This window comes from Petaurus breviceps, unplaced genomic scaffold (genome assembly GCF_028583685.1).
Source record: "Petaurus breviceps papuanus isolate PSGF00001 unplaced genomic scaffold, PetGlider_PUasm1.0 183, whole genome shotgun sequence".
NCBI lineage: Eukaryota > Metazoa > Chordata > Mammalia > Diprotodontia > Petauridae > Petaurus > Petaurus breviceps.
In genome coordinates, this window is record NW_027185791.1 from 823638 (window position 1) to 844085 (window position 20448).

Here is a 20448-nt window from a genome sequence, read left to right on the forward strand (position 1 = left end):
AATTATCTGAGTAAAAATTTGAGGAATAAGATCAAATAAATATATGTAATTTGGAAGGTTTTGAGAGTTTTGCCTTCTGAGGTACTAAAAATGTTTAGTATGTATTTGGATTTCTTACACATATCCACGTATCAGCAACCTTTTAGCTTGTTGTGAACAGTGTTTAAGATAGAAATGGGGTATTTGCAACCTAAATTCTCTAGTTTCAGGTAAACTCTGGCTTCCTACTTTTGGTGTTTTCCCTTTCAGTTCTGTTATTAAATCAGAAGGACAAGATTTGAACTGGTTTTCACCACATGAACTTGTTATTGAGAGTCTGTGCAACCTTGTGTTGAGAGCTGTTTTGTCAGGGGTTCTAGCAGGAACAAATGAGGAGCCTCTACAAGTAACTTGGAACCAGAATGTAAAAATCTAATGGAAGGCTGCCCTTGAGGACACAGCATTCCAGACTGTCTCAAGGAAAGATGAGCCAGGATCTGGACAACCGCACAAGAAGTCTGGGATCCAAGATGAATTACACTGATTGAAGGGATGCTGGAAAGGCAGGGAGACAATGTCTGTTGTTCCTGATGTCTATTACTGTACCCCTTCTGTATCTGTATGCTAAATTCACTTGATTATCCTGATGCTGTCTAATTTTCCCCTTTGAATTGGTCCCTAATTTTGGTTGTTCTTACTAGGGTTTGTACTGTGCTTTAAAGGTGAATGGTTCTGATACCACTTTGTGACTGGGGCTATCCCATGTAGTATCCACATATTGTTTTTACCCAATGTGCGAGGTGTAGGGGTGTCTTCAGGGAAGACTGGTACTCTAGTATGTTGGCTGTTGACCCTTTTTCAGGGTTTCTTTTCACCTTTGGTGTCCACCTGTTCCACTCAACTCTCACCTGTAGCTCCAAGAAGCTTAGCACTTGCAGCGGCCACACCCTGGTAAATAGTTTCAGAAGACAGGCTAACCTAGGCTGAGTGTAATCAAGGGGTCTCAAACCCATTGGTGAGTTAGGGGGGGTGTCTACCTGTAATGGTAATAGGAATTTGAAGGTGTTCCCTGCCCATTAACAGACCTAGGTGAATCTGAGGACCTTTCCCGATGTGAAAATATACTCTGTCCCCTAATAGGTGGCATGAGCGAACATGGAGCCTGTGGTGGGAGGCTCGTTTTGTAGGAAGGCACAACTTTTGTTACTCTGTAGTCAAGTGGTTTAGGAAGGTTGTGATGTTTTCTGACCCTGGAGAAGGCTATATATACCTCTGAGGCGAGGTTTTGCTTTGGGGCTCACTTTGAGAAGAGTTGTGTGACTTGGCCAGATGAGACTCTGGGCAGCCAGCCATTGAGCCCCCCTGCTTTGAAAACCCAGATGTTGGTGCTTCTCTCTCTGGTAACTAACTAGGTATGGATGTAATGGTCAGACAGCTGGAAGCCCTGTCTGTTAATTGTGTTATTTACTCTATTTTTGTCTGCTTTTAACTTCTGTTTGTATGCTCTGACGTTGAGGGTGCTGACTTTTCCCCTTGAACTAGGTAAATGATATATGTTTGATTGATTAAACTAAGACTGTTAACCCTTTTTGAGTTGCTTTCCTTTAGAAAAGCAGATCAAAGAACCTGTGCTAGCAGCCATGTGTATGCTGGGGTGCTTGCTGTTACACTAATCCAAGCACGTGAAGACTTCTTCTCCTGGTGAAATGGGTAGATGAAAACAATGTGTTCCAATGGCCAGGAAGGCAGCTGAAGCAGGTGCTGTGGAGGGCTTGGAGTTTGTCTAGACAGAGAAAACACCAAAGCCATCCACTGCATCTTGAGCTATCTCCAGTTATCTTGATTCTGTCCTGCCACTGGACTCTGGAGGAGAGAGTGAGGCCAACAAGTTTGTGCAACTCTGTCTCACTTAAATCCAATTTATGCAAGAATCAAGATATCACCCAGACCACTTTACCATCATACCCATCTCAAAGTCCTGTGGCGACAAGCAAGTGACAAAGCAGCAGGTGCTGATACATTGGGAGCTGTAGTCACAACTCCGTATACAGGCGGCCCAGGCCATAGGGTCATTTCTCACTGGAAGCAGCAGTGGGATTTGGCAGCCCCCTGGGTGTCTGAGCAGCCTTTTAAGGCTCACCTTCTGCTCACCTCCTGGTGTGAGGAAGGGGCTAGAAAAGGGGTCCTAAAAACTGTCTGCTTACCCAACCTAACCAGCGTCCTGATGACGGCAGGCAAGCAGGGAATCCCACTCCAGGGTCGAAACACAAAAAAAATGCACAAAAACGTCTGCAAAGACAATTCCACTCACCACTGGCCCATGGAATGTGTGCACACTTACAGACAACACAAATCCAGTAGAGCTAAAAGACAAACAGCTCTTGTTGCTAGAAAATTCAGCAGGTATTGCATCCAAATAGCAGCTGTGAGTGAAACAAGGCTGGCAAATGAAGGCCAGCTTACTGAAGTTAGAGCTGGATACACATCTTTCTGGAGTGGCTGCAGTGAAGGGGAACACTGTGAAGCTGGCATAGGTTTTGCAATCAAAACTAATCTAGTCACCAAGCTGGTATGCTGCCAAAAGGAGCGAATGACAGGCTCATAACAATGTGATCACCGCTTGCAGGAACAATGTCACGCCACCATCGTCAGCGCCTATGGTCCCACCATGACAAACCCCGATGAGGTCAGAGAAAAATTTTATGAAGACCTCGAGACCCTTATTGTCCATGTGAAGAAAGAGGACAAGCTTATAATTCTGGGTGTCTTTAATGCTAGAGTGGCCTCCGACTATCAGACTTGGCAGGGAGTCCTAGGGAGGAATGGAGTTGGAAACACCATCAGCAATAGTGACTTACTACTGAAGACTTGTGCATCTCATGACCTTCTCATCACCAGCACTGTCTTCCATCTACCTAAATGCAATAAGATTTCATGGATGCACCCTTGCAGCAAACATTGACATAGGAGAAGAGACAGACAAGATGTAACAGTGCAGAGTGCTGGACTGAGCACAGACTTACCCTTTCCAAGCTAACTAGTCACATTCAACAAAAGCGGCACCCCCAAAGCAAAATAACTACTACAAGAATTAATATCAACAAATCAGAGCTCTTCTGAGTGGGAACAGTTTGTTGCTAACTTGGAGGGAAAAATAGGCCAACACACAGCTGGCAACAGTAGAGCAGAAAAGGAGTAGCCAGCTTTCAGGGATCGGGCATACAGATGTGTACCCTGCTCCTCTGGGTCAGAACACTCACAAACACCAAGACTGGCTTGGTGAAAATGACGGGGAAATTCAGAAGCTGCTAAATGAAAAACAGGAACTCCACAGGGTTTAGCAGAAGGATAGTTCATCCTTCTCTGAGAAGGCAGCATTTAATTCCATCAAAAGTAAAGTGCAAGCAAAGCTTAGAGAGATGCAGGATTCTTGGCTCAGTAAGAAGGCAGCTAAAATTCAGTTTTATGCTGACAATAACAATCCAAAGCACTTTTATGATGCTTTGAAGGCTATTTACAAGCCAAATCCTATGGTGCATCTCAACTACTCAGTGCTGATGGAGCCACACTGATTAGTGATAGGGACATGATCCTAGAGAGATGGGCTGAACACTTCCATAGTGTTCTCAACAGACCATCATCAATCAATGCTAAGGCCACTGACCATTTATTTACCTCAGGTTGAAGTCAATCCCTCTCTAGCCAATGCTCCAAGTGAAGAAGAGGTTTTGACTGTCATTAGGCTCTTTTCATACGACAAAGCACCTGTGCCGATTCTATTCCAGCTGAGATTTATACGGTGGGGGGTCCATAGCTCTTACAAAAGTTGACTCAAGTTTTCTGGGTTATATGGCAAGAGGAGGTTATCCCCCAGGAGTTCAAGGATGCCTCCATTGTCCACCTCTATAAAGGTAACAGAAACATTGTCCTGTGACGATCACAGGGGGGTAACTCTCTTAGTCACTGCTGGCAAGATTCTTGCCAGAGTCCTCCTTAATAGGCTGATCCTTCACCTGGAAGATGGTCATCTATCTACCTGAGAGCCAGTGTGGCTTCAGAAAGGGCTGAGGAATAGTCAATATGGTGTTTGCTGCCCAAAAACTCTAGGAGAAATGCCAGGAGCAGAACACAAAGTTTATAGATCTGACCAAGGCCTCTGATACTGTTAGTGCTGAGGGCTTATAGAAAATTATGTCAAAATTTGGTTCCCCAGAGAAGTTCATCAGCATTGTACGTGAATTAAATAACAGCATGCTTTCCTGGGTTCTAGATAATGGACAATGCTCTCATGCCTTCCCAGTCACCAATGAAGTAAAACAAGACTCTGCTTGCTCTCACGTTTTTTTAGCATGATGTTTTCAGCCATGCTGTCAAATGTTTTCACTGAGGATGAACATGGCATCAAGGTCAGCTACTACACTGATGGTAAATTCTTCAATCTGAAAATGCTACAAGTCAAGACCAAAGTGCAAGAAGGGCTGGTGCATGACTTTCCGTTTGCAGATGACTGTGCACCCAAAGCAGCCTCTGAAGCTGAGATACAACAAAGTATGAATCGATTCTCTGCTGCTTGTACTAATTTTGACCTAACAATTAATAAAGAAAACAGGGGTGCTCCATCAGCCACCACCAGACCATCCTATGCGGAACCTTTGGTTACAGCAAATGGAGAAGTTCTGAATGTTGTGGACAAGTTTACTTACCTTGCTAGTGTACTTATTTTGGTAATGTACACATTGATAATGAGATTGACGCACGCACTGACAGAACTAGGAGGCTCTGAAGGAAAGTGTGGGAGAGAAGAGGTATTAGCTTGACTAACAGACTGAAGACCTACAGAGCCACTGTGCTCATCTCACTGTTTTATGCCTGTGAAACCTGGAGAGCACACCAGCGCCAGGCCAGGAAACCGAATCACTTCCATTTAAATTGTCTTGGGAAGACTCTGAAGATCCCTGGCAGGATCAGGTACCAGACACTGAGGTCCTTTCTCAAACCAAACTGCCAGGCAGTCAGACTCTACTGCAGAGAGCACAACTCCAATGGGCTGGCCACGTTGTTTGAATGCAAAATATATGGAGAATGCACAGCATTCAGTCACATGGTGGTCAGAAGAAGCGAATCAAGGACACTCTCAAGTCCTTTAAAACTGACTGTGACGTGGGGGAGACCCTGGCACAGGACCGCTCAGCAGGATGTGCTCACATCAGAGAAGGTGCCACGCTGAATAAGCAAGCAGAACTGGAACGGCTCAAAGGAAACGCAGGATGTGCGAATTGAGAGAATGCACCCCAAATGTTCATGCGCATCATTTGTGCCTGACCTGTGGCAGGATGCCGAGTTTGTACTGGTCTGACCAGCCACAGTTGGACACACTGAAACTTGACTTTAGCATAGTGATGTCATTTTGGTCCTCTTCGAAAACAAAGGACGGCAACCATTACCAACCAACCTAGTGTGCTCTCTGTGGTCATCAGTGTACCCAGGGGTCACCTCTGACCAACAGCTGGGAGTGGGAGGGCAGGGAAATGTGGAGGACTGTGAAGGGCTTCCCTGAGCATGTCTTTTTGAGTTGCCATATATTCCACAAAACCACTGGACTCAGAGCATGCAGGAGGCCCTGAATGTACCAAGGACGAACCCCTCTGCAACCTCCCATCCAACATAATTTGTTGTTTGCGTTCAAAAGTGGACTCCCTGTGTGTCCTTGGGAGTCTAGACTGTGCCAGGCTGGGAAATGTGCTTGTGTAGCTGGAACCCTGTAGATAGGGAGATCATTCTACCATAATACTCTAGCAGTTCCCAAGGGAAAAGAATGCTTTTGGCATTGCCTTGCTCCTCCCCCTTGGGAGGGGTTTTGTCCTTTTCCCACCTTTATTGCACTTTTCCCCCTCCCATGCCAGGCCCCTTTGGGTGGAACTTTGTTTCTTCCTTCCTTTGTCCTGCTGTCATAAATATGCAAACTTCTGTATGAATGGCGAACTCTTTGGGTTCCACATGCATGTTCATTTCTCTTGTAATAAATCTACTTTTCATCTAAGTCTTGTGGAGCTGTTACCACCTAGGAAAGCAACTGCAAAAACCTAGGTAAGAGTCAAAAAGATTGTGACCTTCTAAATGGAGAGAAGAAGCTGGTCAGGGTAAGTGGAAGTGAGACTGAGGAGATGTGCTGAAGTGACCTGGATAACTAAAAGACCTTAGAAGTCATGACAACTCTGATGTTCTTTAACCAGGAATCTGGTTTGGGGCTCTTCCATCCTTTCTACAACACTAACCACTTTTAAAGTTAAAATAAATATAATGACACTTTAAAGCCACGCAATTACTCAAGTCATGGCAGTGTGATCGCCTTCTCCTGAGTCCAGACATTTTCACAGGCTGTTGCTGTTACACCCCCTACTTAGAACTCTCGCTTCCTCTTCATTTCTCCCTTCTGAATCCTCAGCTGCCTTGCCCATTACCCTGAGAGCTATATGAGGTCCTTTTTGTTTGTTTGGCTTTTCTGCGCATCCTCAGGACTTAGCACGTGCCTGGCTGGCACAGAAAAGGGATTGAATGCCTTTGACTTGACTTTTAATATGATAAAGATGTTAAAAACATACATAAAAATTTGTATCTTCATATTTAGATGGCACACATGGTTAGTGCAACAGATTTCTTATGTTTATCAGGAAAGATGAATGACCTGCTTCTAAATTTTCATTGTATTATGCTTGGGAAATTACTGCTTTTTTTTAAAAACAGTATTATTGATTCTTGTCCAAGAATAGACACTTCTATTGGTGGAACCATGAACATTTCTTTGAATAATTTTACAAATAAATCTAGATTCAACTATCGATTTCAGTCACTGTTTAAACTTTCTACCCTCAGTTCCCTAACCTATAAAATCAGGAGTTGGAGAATATAACTTCAAAGTATTTCCAAATCTTAATTCTATAATCCAATGAAATAAATCCCAACTATCTTGATCTAATAATAAACAGAAACATTTGTCCATTACAATGCATCAAAGTTTCACCTCATTCTGATATTTGCATTAATGTGATTAAGCAAATTTAGGGTAAGAAAAGTGCCCACACAATAAGCCTATAGTCTAGCTCTGGCAGCTAGCTCATGAACATTACTCATCATTTGAACAAATTAAACCTTAATTTACAAAAGCAAATGCAATATATTCCTAACACTGAAAACTGCAATATTGGTATTTTAGTCAAAACTATCCTTATTTTGAAGGAATGCCAACTATGAAGCAGCTTGCTGGAATTGTATATGGCCAGCTAATAGCATTCAAGTAACATTCTGCTGACTTTTACAATCAGTATTTTGTTTAAATTCACTCTTTGTTCATGTAAAGCACAAGCTAGAAAAACTATAGATTTCGAACTTATTTTGAACAAATATTTGATCAACAAACACTATGCTAATCAATTAGTAAGCCTTTATTAAATGCTTACTATTATGGCACTTCACTAAATAGTAGGGATACAACACATGTTCATCAGAACATATAAGGTAATACACAGCAGATGGAAGGCAGCCAGAGGGGATCGCACCAGCAGCTAGGGATTAGGATGGGCCTCCAGGAATGACACTTAAACTGAATCTTAGGGCTTGGAAGCGTGCTCCAGGAAAGTGGGACAAGTGTGTCAAAGGCACTGAGTCAGGAGACGGGATGCTGAAGACAAGAGGGACAACGTGGCTGGACTGTAGAGGGAAAGTAGAAGGCAGGAAGACTGGAGAGGCAGAAAGAGGCCAAGCTGTGCAAAGCTTTAAAGTGCCAAACAAAGGACTGTGTTTGACCCTGGAAGTAACAGGGAAGCAGAGAGTTTACTGAGGGGGCTGGCACCTCAATGGAACATGGAATGGGGTGGGAAAAGACTTGAAGCAGAGACGTTAACTGAACCGCAATTGTCCAGGAGGTGAAGGGTGATGAACGCTGACCCAGGGAGTGGCTGTGTAAGTGGAGAAGGGGGCCTGGTGTTAGAGACGTTGCAGAGGAAGAAGTGACCACATCTGGAGACTGACAGGGTAAGTGGGGTGAGCAAGGGGAGGGCAGGGTTTGGGGAGAGAGATACTAGTTAGCTTTTGAACATACTGAATTTGCCAGGCACTATGCTAAATGCTGGGGTTAAAAAATAAAAATGAAATAGTTGCTGTCCTCAAGGAGCTTACCGTCTTTTGGGGGAGGGGGAACAACATACGCAATTAATACAAAATATACATAAAGTTTCCTGAGAACCAGCATGTATGACAATGGAAACATTTCAAGGAATCAAATATATATTAAGAGTTCAAGTTTAATTTTGATTTAAAATGCTTTGCTTGAACACAAAATTTGGAAAAACTGCATAGTAGATGAACACAAAGAAATCAGATCAAATGATACTATAAGCTTCTTACCACAAATGGCAAAATGCAGAACACACTGCTTTCATAGGTGACTCCACTTTTACCCAAGAATATATTTTATTTTTTAAAAATGGTTTTTTATTGCTTTTTGGGAGGGCAATTGGGGGTAAGTGACTTGCCCAAGGTCACACGGCTAGTTGAGTGTTAAGTGTCTGAGGGCACATTTGAACTCAGGTCCTCCTGACTCCAGGGCTGGTGCTCTATTCACTGCACCACCTAGCCACTCCTATGAATATTTTCTTATTTGAATCATACTAAAGGTAATTTGAGCTCAACTTGACAAGTAAAAGCCTGAATTAATAAAGCTAAACTTGCCTTGTCAAGATATACACTTTAAAAAAGAAGTCACAGCAAAAGTCCTAGTAAATTTTATTTTGCTAAATAAAATTTAAGTTGTTTTTCAGTCATGTCAGACTTTTCATGTTGCCATTTGGGGTTTTCTTGGCAGAAATACTGGAGTGGTTTTTCCATTTCCTTCTCCAGTTCATTTTACAGATGAGGAAACTGAGGCAAAGTTAAGTGACTACACCAGGGTCACACAGTTAATAAGCATTTGATACCAGAACTTCTTTGCCACCTAGCTGCCCAATTTATACCGTTTGTAACATACCATTGATAACACTTCCATTTTTGTTATGCAAATGGTCACTTAACAGACTCTGCTGACTACTACTTCTGAATTTTTATGTATCTAGACACTTCTGAAAAATGTACTGAGTACTCAAGTGCGGAAATACTTAAGTCTTTCCATCTACATTGCCTATTTCAGATTGTTCATCATAGTATTTCTGTCACCATCATAAAGAGTCTAGAAACACAAGACAACCACAAAAATACAAGAGTAATACAATTTAAAGTGATCCAGGAAGTGCCATCCAAGGTATGAGGCACTGATAGATATCCTGTCATTTTTGTCCCACTCTATCATGAAGAATGGATAACTAAAATGTAGCATTTCTTTGGTTGTAGCACCTAATAAGGTGGTCTCATGTCTACATCAGACCAAAAGGACACGAGATAAATAAATAAATATAAGTCCCTCTGCACTGTCATTCCATGTATTCTATGGTGATGTCCCACTAAGAATCAAAGAAAACTGGTGTTGATAACTACCTCCTTTCTACCAGTACTACCACTGGAGAATTTATTAATAAATTCAACCAAAATGTAATCTAAGTATCTTCATTGTTCCTCCAAGTTTTTGTTCTTTTTTTCTTCAGTGAAGATTTCCTAGATTATTTGCTCCATGATCTCTTTTCCCCTTAATTTCCTAATAATCAATTTTATTATTAATTAATAAATAAATAAATTAAATTATTATTCCTAATAATTAAATTTCCTAATATTAAAATTGGTAAAACACGATTAGGCATTTAAAATGTCCTTCTTCTTCCACCTAACCGAAGCCTACCCAACTAATTAAGACTGGTCCCCCAGAGTGAGAAGTAACATTGACAATTTGTTCAACAAGCATGTGTTAAGTCCCAACTGTGAACTAGGCACAAAGACGAAAAACAAAGAAGCCGTGGCCCTCAAGGATTTTATCTTCTACTAGGGATGAGGGGAGGGGGAAGAAGACACACCAGTGTGACATAAATAGTTAAAATTAAAGTAACTTGACTATTCATTAGGTGCCTATGTTTACTCTTATCTAACCTATGATGACTGACATATTTAAAAGCGGCTGAAGCATGCTCACTATATTGGCAGGTTTATCTGTAAAAGGCTCATTTTCCTGTCTACTGCAATTTAAAACCTCACAGACCCTAACCGTTCCCCCTAACCCTACTTCCAGGTTCTTATGCCCAGGGTCTCTCAGCATCTGTCTACAAAGCTCTGGGTAGGCCTAGTTACTGGGAATGTTAAGTGCTTGCCCTAGAGCCCTTGTCTTTTAGAATCAGAACAGACATCAAGACCCAATAGGCAATCAATTGGGTGGAGGATATGCATGCTCAATCACCTTTGTTTAACAAACTGATTTAAAGATCATCAATAAATTCGATAACTGGATCAACTGAGTGTGAAATTCTACCTCTATATTCTGTAATTCCAGATTTGACTGCTGGCCAGCTTTCAGGAAAAGTCTGGTTTACATCCTGCTTTATTTGAGAACACTAAGTTGATCACCTTGTCTCTGAGCAAGAATCTCTTCTGCAATATCAAGACCAGGGGTTATTCAGCCTTTGACTGTACTTGGAAAACTGGTGGTATTGTTCAGTCATTTCAGTTGTGTCCAACTCTTCATGACCCCATTTGGCATTTTCTTGGCAAAGGTAATGTAGTAGTCTGCCATTTCCTTCTCTAGCTCATTTTACAGATGAGGAACAAAGGCAAACAAGGTTAGGTAACTTTCCCAGGGTCCAGTATAAAGAGTCTGAGGCCAGATATGAACTTAGGGAGATGAATCTTCCTGACTTCTGGCCTGGCACGCTATCCATTGTGCCAACTAGGAACTCAGAAAACTTACCTAGTACTTATTATCAGCACCTGATAATACCACTCACCTGGCTCTTAATATAAGCCTAGTATATTTCCATGGGTCAATCTTTCTGTCTTCATCTAGGTTGCATTCACCATGAAGGTAAGGACTCTGCCTTGTATTTCTTTATATTCTTATACATGTTCAAAAAAATACTTAATGATCTAATAGTAAAGTAATTAGGTTAATCAAGTTCCAGTAAGTCTGGAATTGTTTCATTATTTTATCTGTACCTTTAATTTGTTATTTAGTTCAGTCGTTTCAGTAGCGTTTAACTCTTCATGACCCTATTTGGGATTTTCCTGGTAGTGATACTGGAGTGATTTGCCATTTCCTTCTCCTGCTCATTTTACAGATGAGGAAACTGAGTTAAACAGAGTTGAATGACTTGCCCAGGGTCACACAGCTAGTAAGTGTCTAAGGTCAGATTAGAATTCAGGATAATGAGTCTTCCTGACTCCAAGCCCAGCACCCTATCTATTTACTGTGCCACCTAGCTAACATTTCTAAATATTAAAATTTGACCTTATAGCTCTATTTTGACCATTATCTAAATCCATGTATGTAGCACCCTATAAGACAAAAGTAAAATAAACTACAAACATGATAATTATTTGTGATGGGCTTACAACACCTTTTGTCTTATGGAAGGAGGCAAGCTTCAAAATGAGAAAAGATATTCTATAATATAAACATTAAAACAGAAAAGTTAATCAAGTTTAAAGGTTTAAAGGAGTATTAACAAAATTTTAGTTTAGTAACAGAACTCCTCTGACTTACCTTGCCTCCAACATTTTAGAGAAGCAAAATGTTAGAAAATATCCAGTAGCTATATTCTTTATTTTATATATAACAGCAATTCAAAAATTTTAAGTTACAAAAGGGTTGGAAATGTAAATTCAACCTTATTTTTAACAGGTAATTTTTAATACAAGTATTTTTACAGTGATCTAAAAGACTAGAAAGACATATGATCTTTAAAAAGTTTAACTTTACCTCCTCTTACAAATCCATTGGTAGCTATCGCTGAAGTAGATAATCCTGTGATGGTTGTGACAACGGTGGCCATTGCTATAACAAGAACTGACAGACCTTTAAAGGAAAAGAAATAGGCGTTTTAATAGTTAATAAAAAATTGTTTTAAAACAGAAAAACCACATATAAACCACACTTCCGGGATATCACCTTTATAATTTCTTATCTATTGAGTTAATTAGAGGCAATGTGGTACAGTTGAAAGAGAGCTATTCCTGTAATCCATCCAGGTTAATCTCTGCCTTTCCCTATGTTTGTCATCTTGAGCAAGTTACAAACTGTGTGTCAGTTTGGTCACCTATAAAATGCAGAAAACTGTCCTTGTTTCTACCTACTTCACAGGGTTGTTTGTAGGAAAAGTGAGTGCTCTGTAAATCATAAAGTTCTATAAATATACACAAATAATTAAAGCCTCCAATTTATTTCATAACTAAAAATGGATTTAAAAAATACCCTTATGAGGATGAAGGCATCATAGGATCACTAATGCAACATTGATACAAAGAATATTGTTTATAATGACATAATGTCATAAGTCCAAACAAAGTACTGCTGAACATGCACCGCCATTCTTCCATGGTACCTAAATGATTCCCAGCTAAATAAAACAGCATAAAAGTGTACCTACCTATCCCAGCCTGACCCACAATCCATGACAGCCTGATGAAGAGCATCACACCCCAAATGTTTAACATACATCGTACCTGGGAAAGGAGTTAACACACAAGATGGGATCTAAAATAAAGTGAAAAGCTGATATCCAATGGTAATTTCATAAACAATTGCTATAAAACTAGTTTTGTTTTAGTCAAGAGATTAAACATGATACAATAAAAGCTTAGGACAGATAAGGAAAAATCTAGGAATCCAAGAAATAAAAACAAAAGACAAATGCCTCTTGCCAGCGTCTGACACTAACAGAGGCCGTAAGTCAAGAAAAAGATATTATGAATATTCTGAAGATCTTTATGATGGGGGGGTACTGTTTTTCTTTTTCTAAAAACTGTTCATTCAAATTCTATTTTTCTCATCCCTTTACCTTGCACAGACTTCACCTTCAGACAGCATTTAAACACTATTTTCCAAACACAAGATTATAAACCTTTGATATAATCCTTTTCAAGAAGTTTTTAAAAAAAATGATTTTTGAAGCCAAGTATCTAAGATACAAGGGTAGGCAAAGTAACACTACCCAGTACAACTTCATATCTACCTTGGCTCATCTCCCAGAAGCACAGAACCTGAGAACAGAGGGACCACAGCTCTCTGCCCCCCATCCATGGAGGTCCTCCTACTATAAACATACCTCACAAGTGGCTGTTCAGGTTTGACTTCAAAACCCCCAATGAGGAGAAAACCATCCATTTTTAAGGAAGCCTGCTCTACTTTGGGTGAGCTCTCACTGTTAGGAAGCTGCTTCTAACATGAAGGCTAAATTTGCCCCTTTAAAATTTCCCATAGGTCCTGTTTCTGAATTCTTGGGTCAAACAAATAAAAAAAAATTAATACATTCCCTACTAGCAACACCCCCCCCCCACTGGTATCTTCTCTTCTCCAGACTAAATATGCCTGGTTCTTTCAATTGATTCTCACATGACAGGGACTTCAGGTGCTTAAAGGGGCCTGTTGCCCCCAACCAACGCTGTGGATACTCTCCAACTTCTTAATGGTCTTTTAAACTCTGGCACCCAGAACTGACCACAATACCCCAGAAGAGGGCTGCTGAAGGAGAAGTACAGAGGGACTATCTGTTCCGAGAAGGTATGCCCCAAGGTCACAGCCGGCTTTTTAGGATGCCACACCACACTGTCAACTCATATTGCGCTTGCAACCCTCTAAAATTTCCAGCTCTCTTTTACAACAATGGCTACCTAAGCATACTTCCCCTTTCTTGTACTTGTGAAGTTGATCTTTTTCTTTTGTACCCAACTATAAGAATTCACATGTATCCCTATTTAATTTCACTTTATTGGATTCAGCCCAATGGTCTAGAGACCGTAAAGTGCATTTGAGTCTGGCTCTTTCATCTACTGTGGTAGTCACCCCTCCAGCCTTGTGTCTGATCTGCAAATCGCATGATCATGTCATCTATGGCTTTATCTAAGTCACTAATAAAAACATTAACTAGAACAGGGCTGAACACGGATTCCAGGTTACTCCACTAAGCCCTTCTTCCACAAGGACACCAAGCCATCTCATAAGTTTTATTCTTGTAAATCTCACAACCAGATCCCCAGCTGGATAATGCAGATGTCCTTCTCAGAAGGACATACATTCAGCCCTTCTCTACCAATTCTATATCTAGACCTTGTTCCTAGTAAAAAGGGACAAATTAATCCTCCATTGTTTGCTACTTAGGGGAAGTAGAAAAGGCATTATTTTTTCCCTTCATTCCAGCTCTGATAAACTATTATTATTAACCTGCAACTTCCCTACCAATTGCCCGTATAAAAAAAAGCTCCCCTTCCGTCCTCTCCCTACTTTTTTTGACTCCACAGTTCCTATTATTTGATACCCTCATTCCCAACTTTTATATAGATAAAACAGGCAAAACGTGTAAAAATCACAAATTCATCTCCCAAATACACATAATATTCTGACTGATCTACTTGCCTGATTTGATCATCAAATCAAAAGGCCTTTATTATAAGCACCTACGACATGCAAGGCACTGCATTGTGCCAAGCCCTGAAAACTGTCCCTGCCCTACTGGAGGAAGCACATCACATACACAGACAGCTAAGTAAACACAAAGCACATACAAATTTATATAAAACAATTTCAAGGGACAGAAAATACTAAACAACTTACTGGGTAAGGTGTGAATGAGGAAAGGCTGTGGAAGGGTTTTAGACAGAGAGGACAAACCGAAAAAAGACACGGAGACAGGAGGTGGCACATTGTATAGAAAGAACCACTGAGGCCAAAATGAAGTCATGTAAAATAAGATTAGAAAAGCAGGTGGGAGCAATAGAAGGGAGGGTTTTTAATGTCAGTGAGGACATGAACTGCGGCTTAGGTGGTAAACTTGCACACTGAATGACAATTTGTACATAGTTTTACACTTTCAATTTCTGATCTGGACCTGTGCAACTGTTCAGAACTTACAGACTGAGAGGCTAACATGTCTGAGGCAGACTCGAACTCGAGTCTTCCTGACCATTTATTGACAATACTATACCATCTCTCAACCTTCACAAAGCAGTTACTTAAGAAACACTAAATGAGCTGATTACATTAGTGATGGAAACATCTGTTTGGTCTTATCGTATTTTATGAACAAAAAGAAAAGTCTCTCTAGGTAGAATTTAATATGGTCTTTTCCTAAAGGATTTATAAGAGAATTAAATTTGGAAAAACATTGAACTTTCTTGAGAACCCACTGATATACATAAATAATGCTTTACAATAACTAAAATTCAATTAAACAATTAGACAAAAATTAATAAAACACCTACCATACCCATGAAACTGTGTTAGGTTCTGGGAATACAAAAACACAAATAAAATAGTTCTGAAGGAAAGATGCTTATATCCTATGATAGAACACAACAGGTATGCAAAAAAGTAAAAAACACTGTCCACACAATTATAAAGTAATACAAAATAACTTCAAAACGGAAAGCTAATAACTGTAGGGAATCAAGCAAAGCCTCACAAAGTTAGTAGCACTTAAACTGTGCTTTCAGGGAAGCTGCCCTCATAAGTACAAAAACGTCTATATACTTACTAAAACACCCTTTATCCAGCCAAACTTCACCACACCTTTGCTTTCTGCAGTGTAAGTTACTACAGCTTCTCTGGTTGGAGTGCCTTCTTCTCCATTTGCAAAGCCATCCTCAAAAGGTTCCTGGTCAGAACAAAAATAAAGAATTTTAAATTTGTGGATTATTCAAGAATTTTTTTCAAAAGATGATTTCAGAAAGAAAGTTTAATTTTTAATTGAGACTGCATATTTTTACGTTACTCAAGCAAAAATGCTGTCAGCATAAAGAAACTTTAGGACAATGCCTTAAACAAAGGTATTGAACAAATACTTGTTAACAGAAGACCCAGTCTTTTTTAAAAGGACCCTTTGAAAAAGATTAATGAAGAAAAGTCATATTAAAACAAAGGCCTCTCACAGCCAGTTGTTTTGAAAATGAAAATAAAAACCAACTATTTTTTCTTTCATTTTCTTCTTAAACCAGTAAGAGTTTGATAGTGTCAGAGTAATATTTACCTATGGAAGCTAGTCAATTCAGCAAGTTCAATATGTGATTATTTTCCTTTTTCTAATCTTACCAACCATATTTAAGCAGATTATCTTCCAAATGTGTATCCGTAACACAACACGTGACCTACCCTCCAGTCATATACATCTATGGTATTTGGAGGTGGTACCAATACTGAAAATTTTCTCATGCTAAAATGTTAAGTTATCTAACCTCTTCCTCCCTCCCCAAACTGGCATGTATTAGAACACACGCGCTGTTCCTCATTACTCATCAGGCACACTATTATCCCTATGATTTTTCAAAGTTTATAAACTTGTCCCTCCATTTACTGTCCCTATAAGTGACCAAACTCCGTCAATTCCTCAAAGTTTCTAGGTTATAGATAACAATGGGTTGCAGAGTTCCCCCTGAGAATCTCTTCCCATTTGCAGCAGCCCCAGATCACAAAAGAGGAGAACTAAAGCAATTCTAAAATGAGTTGGCCACCAAGTCTCCTTGAGTCAATGACTATTTGGCAGGCCTCAGGATATATGCAAATCTGACCAACTCTCAGTCTGTGAAATAGGATTTCAACTCAAAGTCAGGGAAATACAAGTCAAACATTTAATTGGCAAATGATGCTCAACTGAATGAGGTCTTCTTTATCTACACCATCATACTAGCTTTTTCAACCAACTCCCCTCCTTACCTATATCTAACACCTACTACCATGGTTAATTTAGGAGAAAGAAGAAACTTGAAGTTGTATTTCAGAAATCCTAATGCCCAAGGCATTGGAACCCTCAAAAGGATCAAATTATCTTACGTAACTTAACCACCCCTCTAGACCCCAGACTGTGAGTTAACTGCTCTTTTAAAAGGGGGCAAATCTGAAAGCAAAAACTCCTCAATACTTTCCTGGTGAACAACTATCAATGTGCTAAGCACAAGAGCACAGTCTAGAATCCATCTTTATGTTAATCATAAAAGCACAGTTTTTACATCTCAAGAACTCCAGATCCTAAAGACTACATCAAAGTCAAAGTACTTCAACCTGACTAGACTTTGATAATACTGTAGCAAAGGCAGTTTTTAGGAAAATTGCTTTGTTTTTTAAGAAAGTCTTTTATTTTCATAGCTTTCTGTAAAGGTAAGTGATATAATGAAAAGGAGCTCCATTTTTAAATTTCAAATACAAATATTAGTATAGCCTCAGAGAATAAGTTGTTCTGAACATCTTTAATTCCACAAAAAAATCTGCTAACCATTTTGGCTACCAATCTTTCAGAAATACACTGTATCCTTTTCTGTCTTCTTACAGTATAGAATAAAATTTAACCTTTTTCTTGATGACTCAAGATCATGATTATGTACATCAACTATAATAATTTTATTATTTATTTTTAGTTTTTGACATTTATTTCCACAAGATTTTGAGTTACAATTTCTTCTCTCCCCATCTTTCCCATACCCCCAACCCCAAAATACCAAGCCAAATGAATACCCTTCCCCCACTCTGTTCTTATATCCTCCCCCTTCACTCCCCTAACTTTCTAGTAGGGCAAGATGGGTTTCTATACCCCAGTACCTGTATATCTTATTTCCCAGCTGCACGTAAAACACCAATTTTTAAACATCTGTTTTTAAAACTATGAGTAGCAGATTTTATAATAATAAAAAAACTTCTTATATTGTACTAAAACAGTAGTATCAATCACAGCCCAGTTATGTCAAACTGTATTCAACTAAGCTCAATAATCCCAAACCACCGTGCTTTGAGTTATATATCTGTATTTATAGTCATGTATTCCTTCTATCCTTAGAGCTATCATTTCTCTCTACTATAAAGAGACAGGCTGGGAAGTCATCTTTCCTATTTTAATGTGCCTTTAAGGGGTTTGTAAATCATGCATTTCCTAATATGTAAAGGAAGCACAAACTGGCTAAGGGAGAGTTAAAGGGCTTGTCTTTCTAACAAAGCACATGAGCTTCTTCGGAATACGAACATTCATCCTCCTACTTTCCTGGTTCTCAGTTCTATTTCAGCTAAGATGGTCAGACAGGTGACTCACAGGCAGGCAAGGTGAAGGAAAAGACCCCATTAAAGCCAAAGTCTTAAATAAATGTTTAAAGGGACAAATTTGTGTCCTAATGATTTGAACCACATAAAACAACTGTTCTGAAGAAAAGGTCAGATCAAAATAATTTTAATTTATTAATTCATAATTGAAGTTGATGACTGTTCTATTACTAAATACTGCTATGCTATGATCAATACTCTTTATTTTGCTATGTATTAAAACTTAAGATCACCCAAAATAGTTTATATGTTCTCCAACTGCACAATAAACAGATTTTTTGATACTTATCTCATACCTCTATGAAAAGAAAATCAAGGCATATGTACAGATTTACTAATAGGCTGTTGTTTTTTTTATGCTTTATTAACTTCTGATTTACATCATTCGTTTCCACCAGATTTTGAGTTACAAATTTTTTCCCCGTTTTTTCCCTACCCACTGCCCCAAAATAGCAGTCCCACAGGATATCCCCTCCTCCAATCTGCTCCCTCCCATATTTTCTCCCATACCCCTTTCGACTTTTCCACTGGATCTCTATGCCTCAGTGCCTGTATATCTTATTTCCCAATTACATGTAAGATGGTATTAATAATAGTGTATACACACACACACATATATTTGAATAGTTGATTTTGAAACTTTCAATTCCAGATTCATTCCCTTCCTCCCTTGTCTCCCACCCTTACTGGGAAGATAAGCAGTTCAGTATAGGTTGTACATGTGTGGCTAATGCAAAACAATAACATAGTAGATATATTGTAAAAGACTGACTATATTTCCCTCCCTCCTCTCCCACCTCCCACTTGTTCTATTCTCTACTTTGATCCTGTCCCTTTTCAAAAGTGGGTGCTTCCAACTTCCCTCCCCCCCAGCCTGCCCTCCCTTCCATCATCCCCCCTCACTAATAGGCTATTGTTGTCAGCACTCACAACATAAGTGGGTGTCTTTTTAGCAATGTAGAAACAACAAGAAGGCATTCTAAAATTTCTACTGTGGGTGTGTGTGTTGGAATTCCACTTCTGAGTCCAAGATTTGCAAATAATCTTAAATTTGACTGTCACTCTATGCAAAATTATTTAGATAATAAAATTAATTTTTCCTCTGCCATTCATAAGATGGAGGTTTTAACAATCAGGATTCCTACTACAAAAAATAAAACATCAAATTTTCCCACTATTTTCTGCAAGTAGAATATGGATCAAAAAAGCAAGAGAAAAGTTTACCCAAACTAAAATAACTCTAAAAATCTTCATTTCTCTTTCCCATAAAGGCTTCCTTGAGTTCAGAATTTGATTCTTTCTTTTCATGCCAGAAGTTCAGCAATAAGAGTGCTGGTATCCCCTTCCAGAGTTTAAAAAAATAACTGTTAAGGTGGAAAGCTGTTATTGACATAGGAAGGTTAACTAGTGAAGATGATATTTGAATTGAGCTTTGAAAGGTGGGTAGGAATTAAAAAAGGTCCAAGAGGCACTCCAGACACCAAGACCATCCTGAGGAAGGGCAGAGAAGCCAAAGAATGCATGGCACATTCAAGAAACAGAGGTCAGTCTGCCTAGAGCCACAGGTGCACAGAAGATAGTATATTTGAGAATGCTGTAAAGGGTGATGCTAGATTGTAGACTGCTTTAAAAAACAGGCAAAAGAAATTTTAGAACTATTTCATGTACATGAAAGCACTAAATATTTTAGAGCAGCAAGAACAGCAGATGGTAGGATGGTGGAAGCCAGGTGAGGTCTTTTTAAGATGCTTTCTCGGTCAGTAAGTCAGTCCATAAACATTAAGTGTGTGCCAGGCATCGTGCTAAACACTGGGGATACAAGGAGAGGCAAAGAGCTCAGGAAGCTCACAATATAATGATGGAGACCACAAGCAAACTACTATGTACGAACATGCTACATACAAGATAAAAGAGAAATAATTAACAGAGGGAAGACACCAGAATTAAGTGGGGTTGGGACACTTCCTGTAGAAGAGGGGATTTTAGTTTGGACGTAGAGGAAGCCAGGGAGGTCAGTAGGCAGACTGGAGGAGGGAGAGCACTCCAGGCATGGGGGACAGCCAGAGAAAATGCCCAGGGCTGAGAGATGTGAGTGTCTTGCTCATGTAACAGTCAGGAGGCTAATATAACTGAAGCAAAGAGTACCTGTCAGGGAGTAAAGTACAAGAAGACAGGAAGAGTTAAGAGGTGGCTAGGTGATGACGGACTTTGAAGGACAGATATTTTTTATCAATAGGAGTTACTGAAGCTTACTGAATAGGGAGGCC

The 20448-nt window shown here is 39.6% G+C and overlaps 1 protein-coding gene across 1 annotated transcript in view; it reads right to left on the minus strand.

Moving 5' to 3' along the window:
* The window catches only part of SLC12A2 (solute carrier family 12 member 2), a 131698-nt gene that overhangs the window by 72619 nt on the left and 38631 nt on the right, over positions 1-20448 (minus strand). Inside the window, exons 2-4 of the mRNA XM_069087778.1 lie at positions 15636-15755; positions 12534-12609; positions 11867-11962 (exon numbers count right to left, since the gene is read on the minus strand). Coding sequence (XP_068943879.1) covers positions 11867-11962; positions 12534-12609; positions 15636-15755 — 292 coding nt within the window. The remainder of the gene's footprint in view (positions 1-11866; positions 11963-12533; positions 12610-15635; positions 15756-20448) is intronic.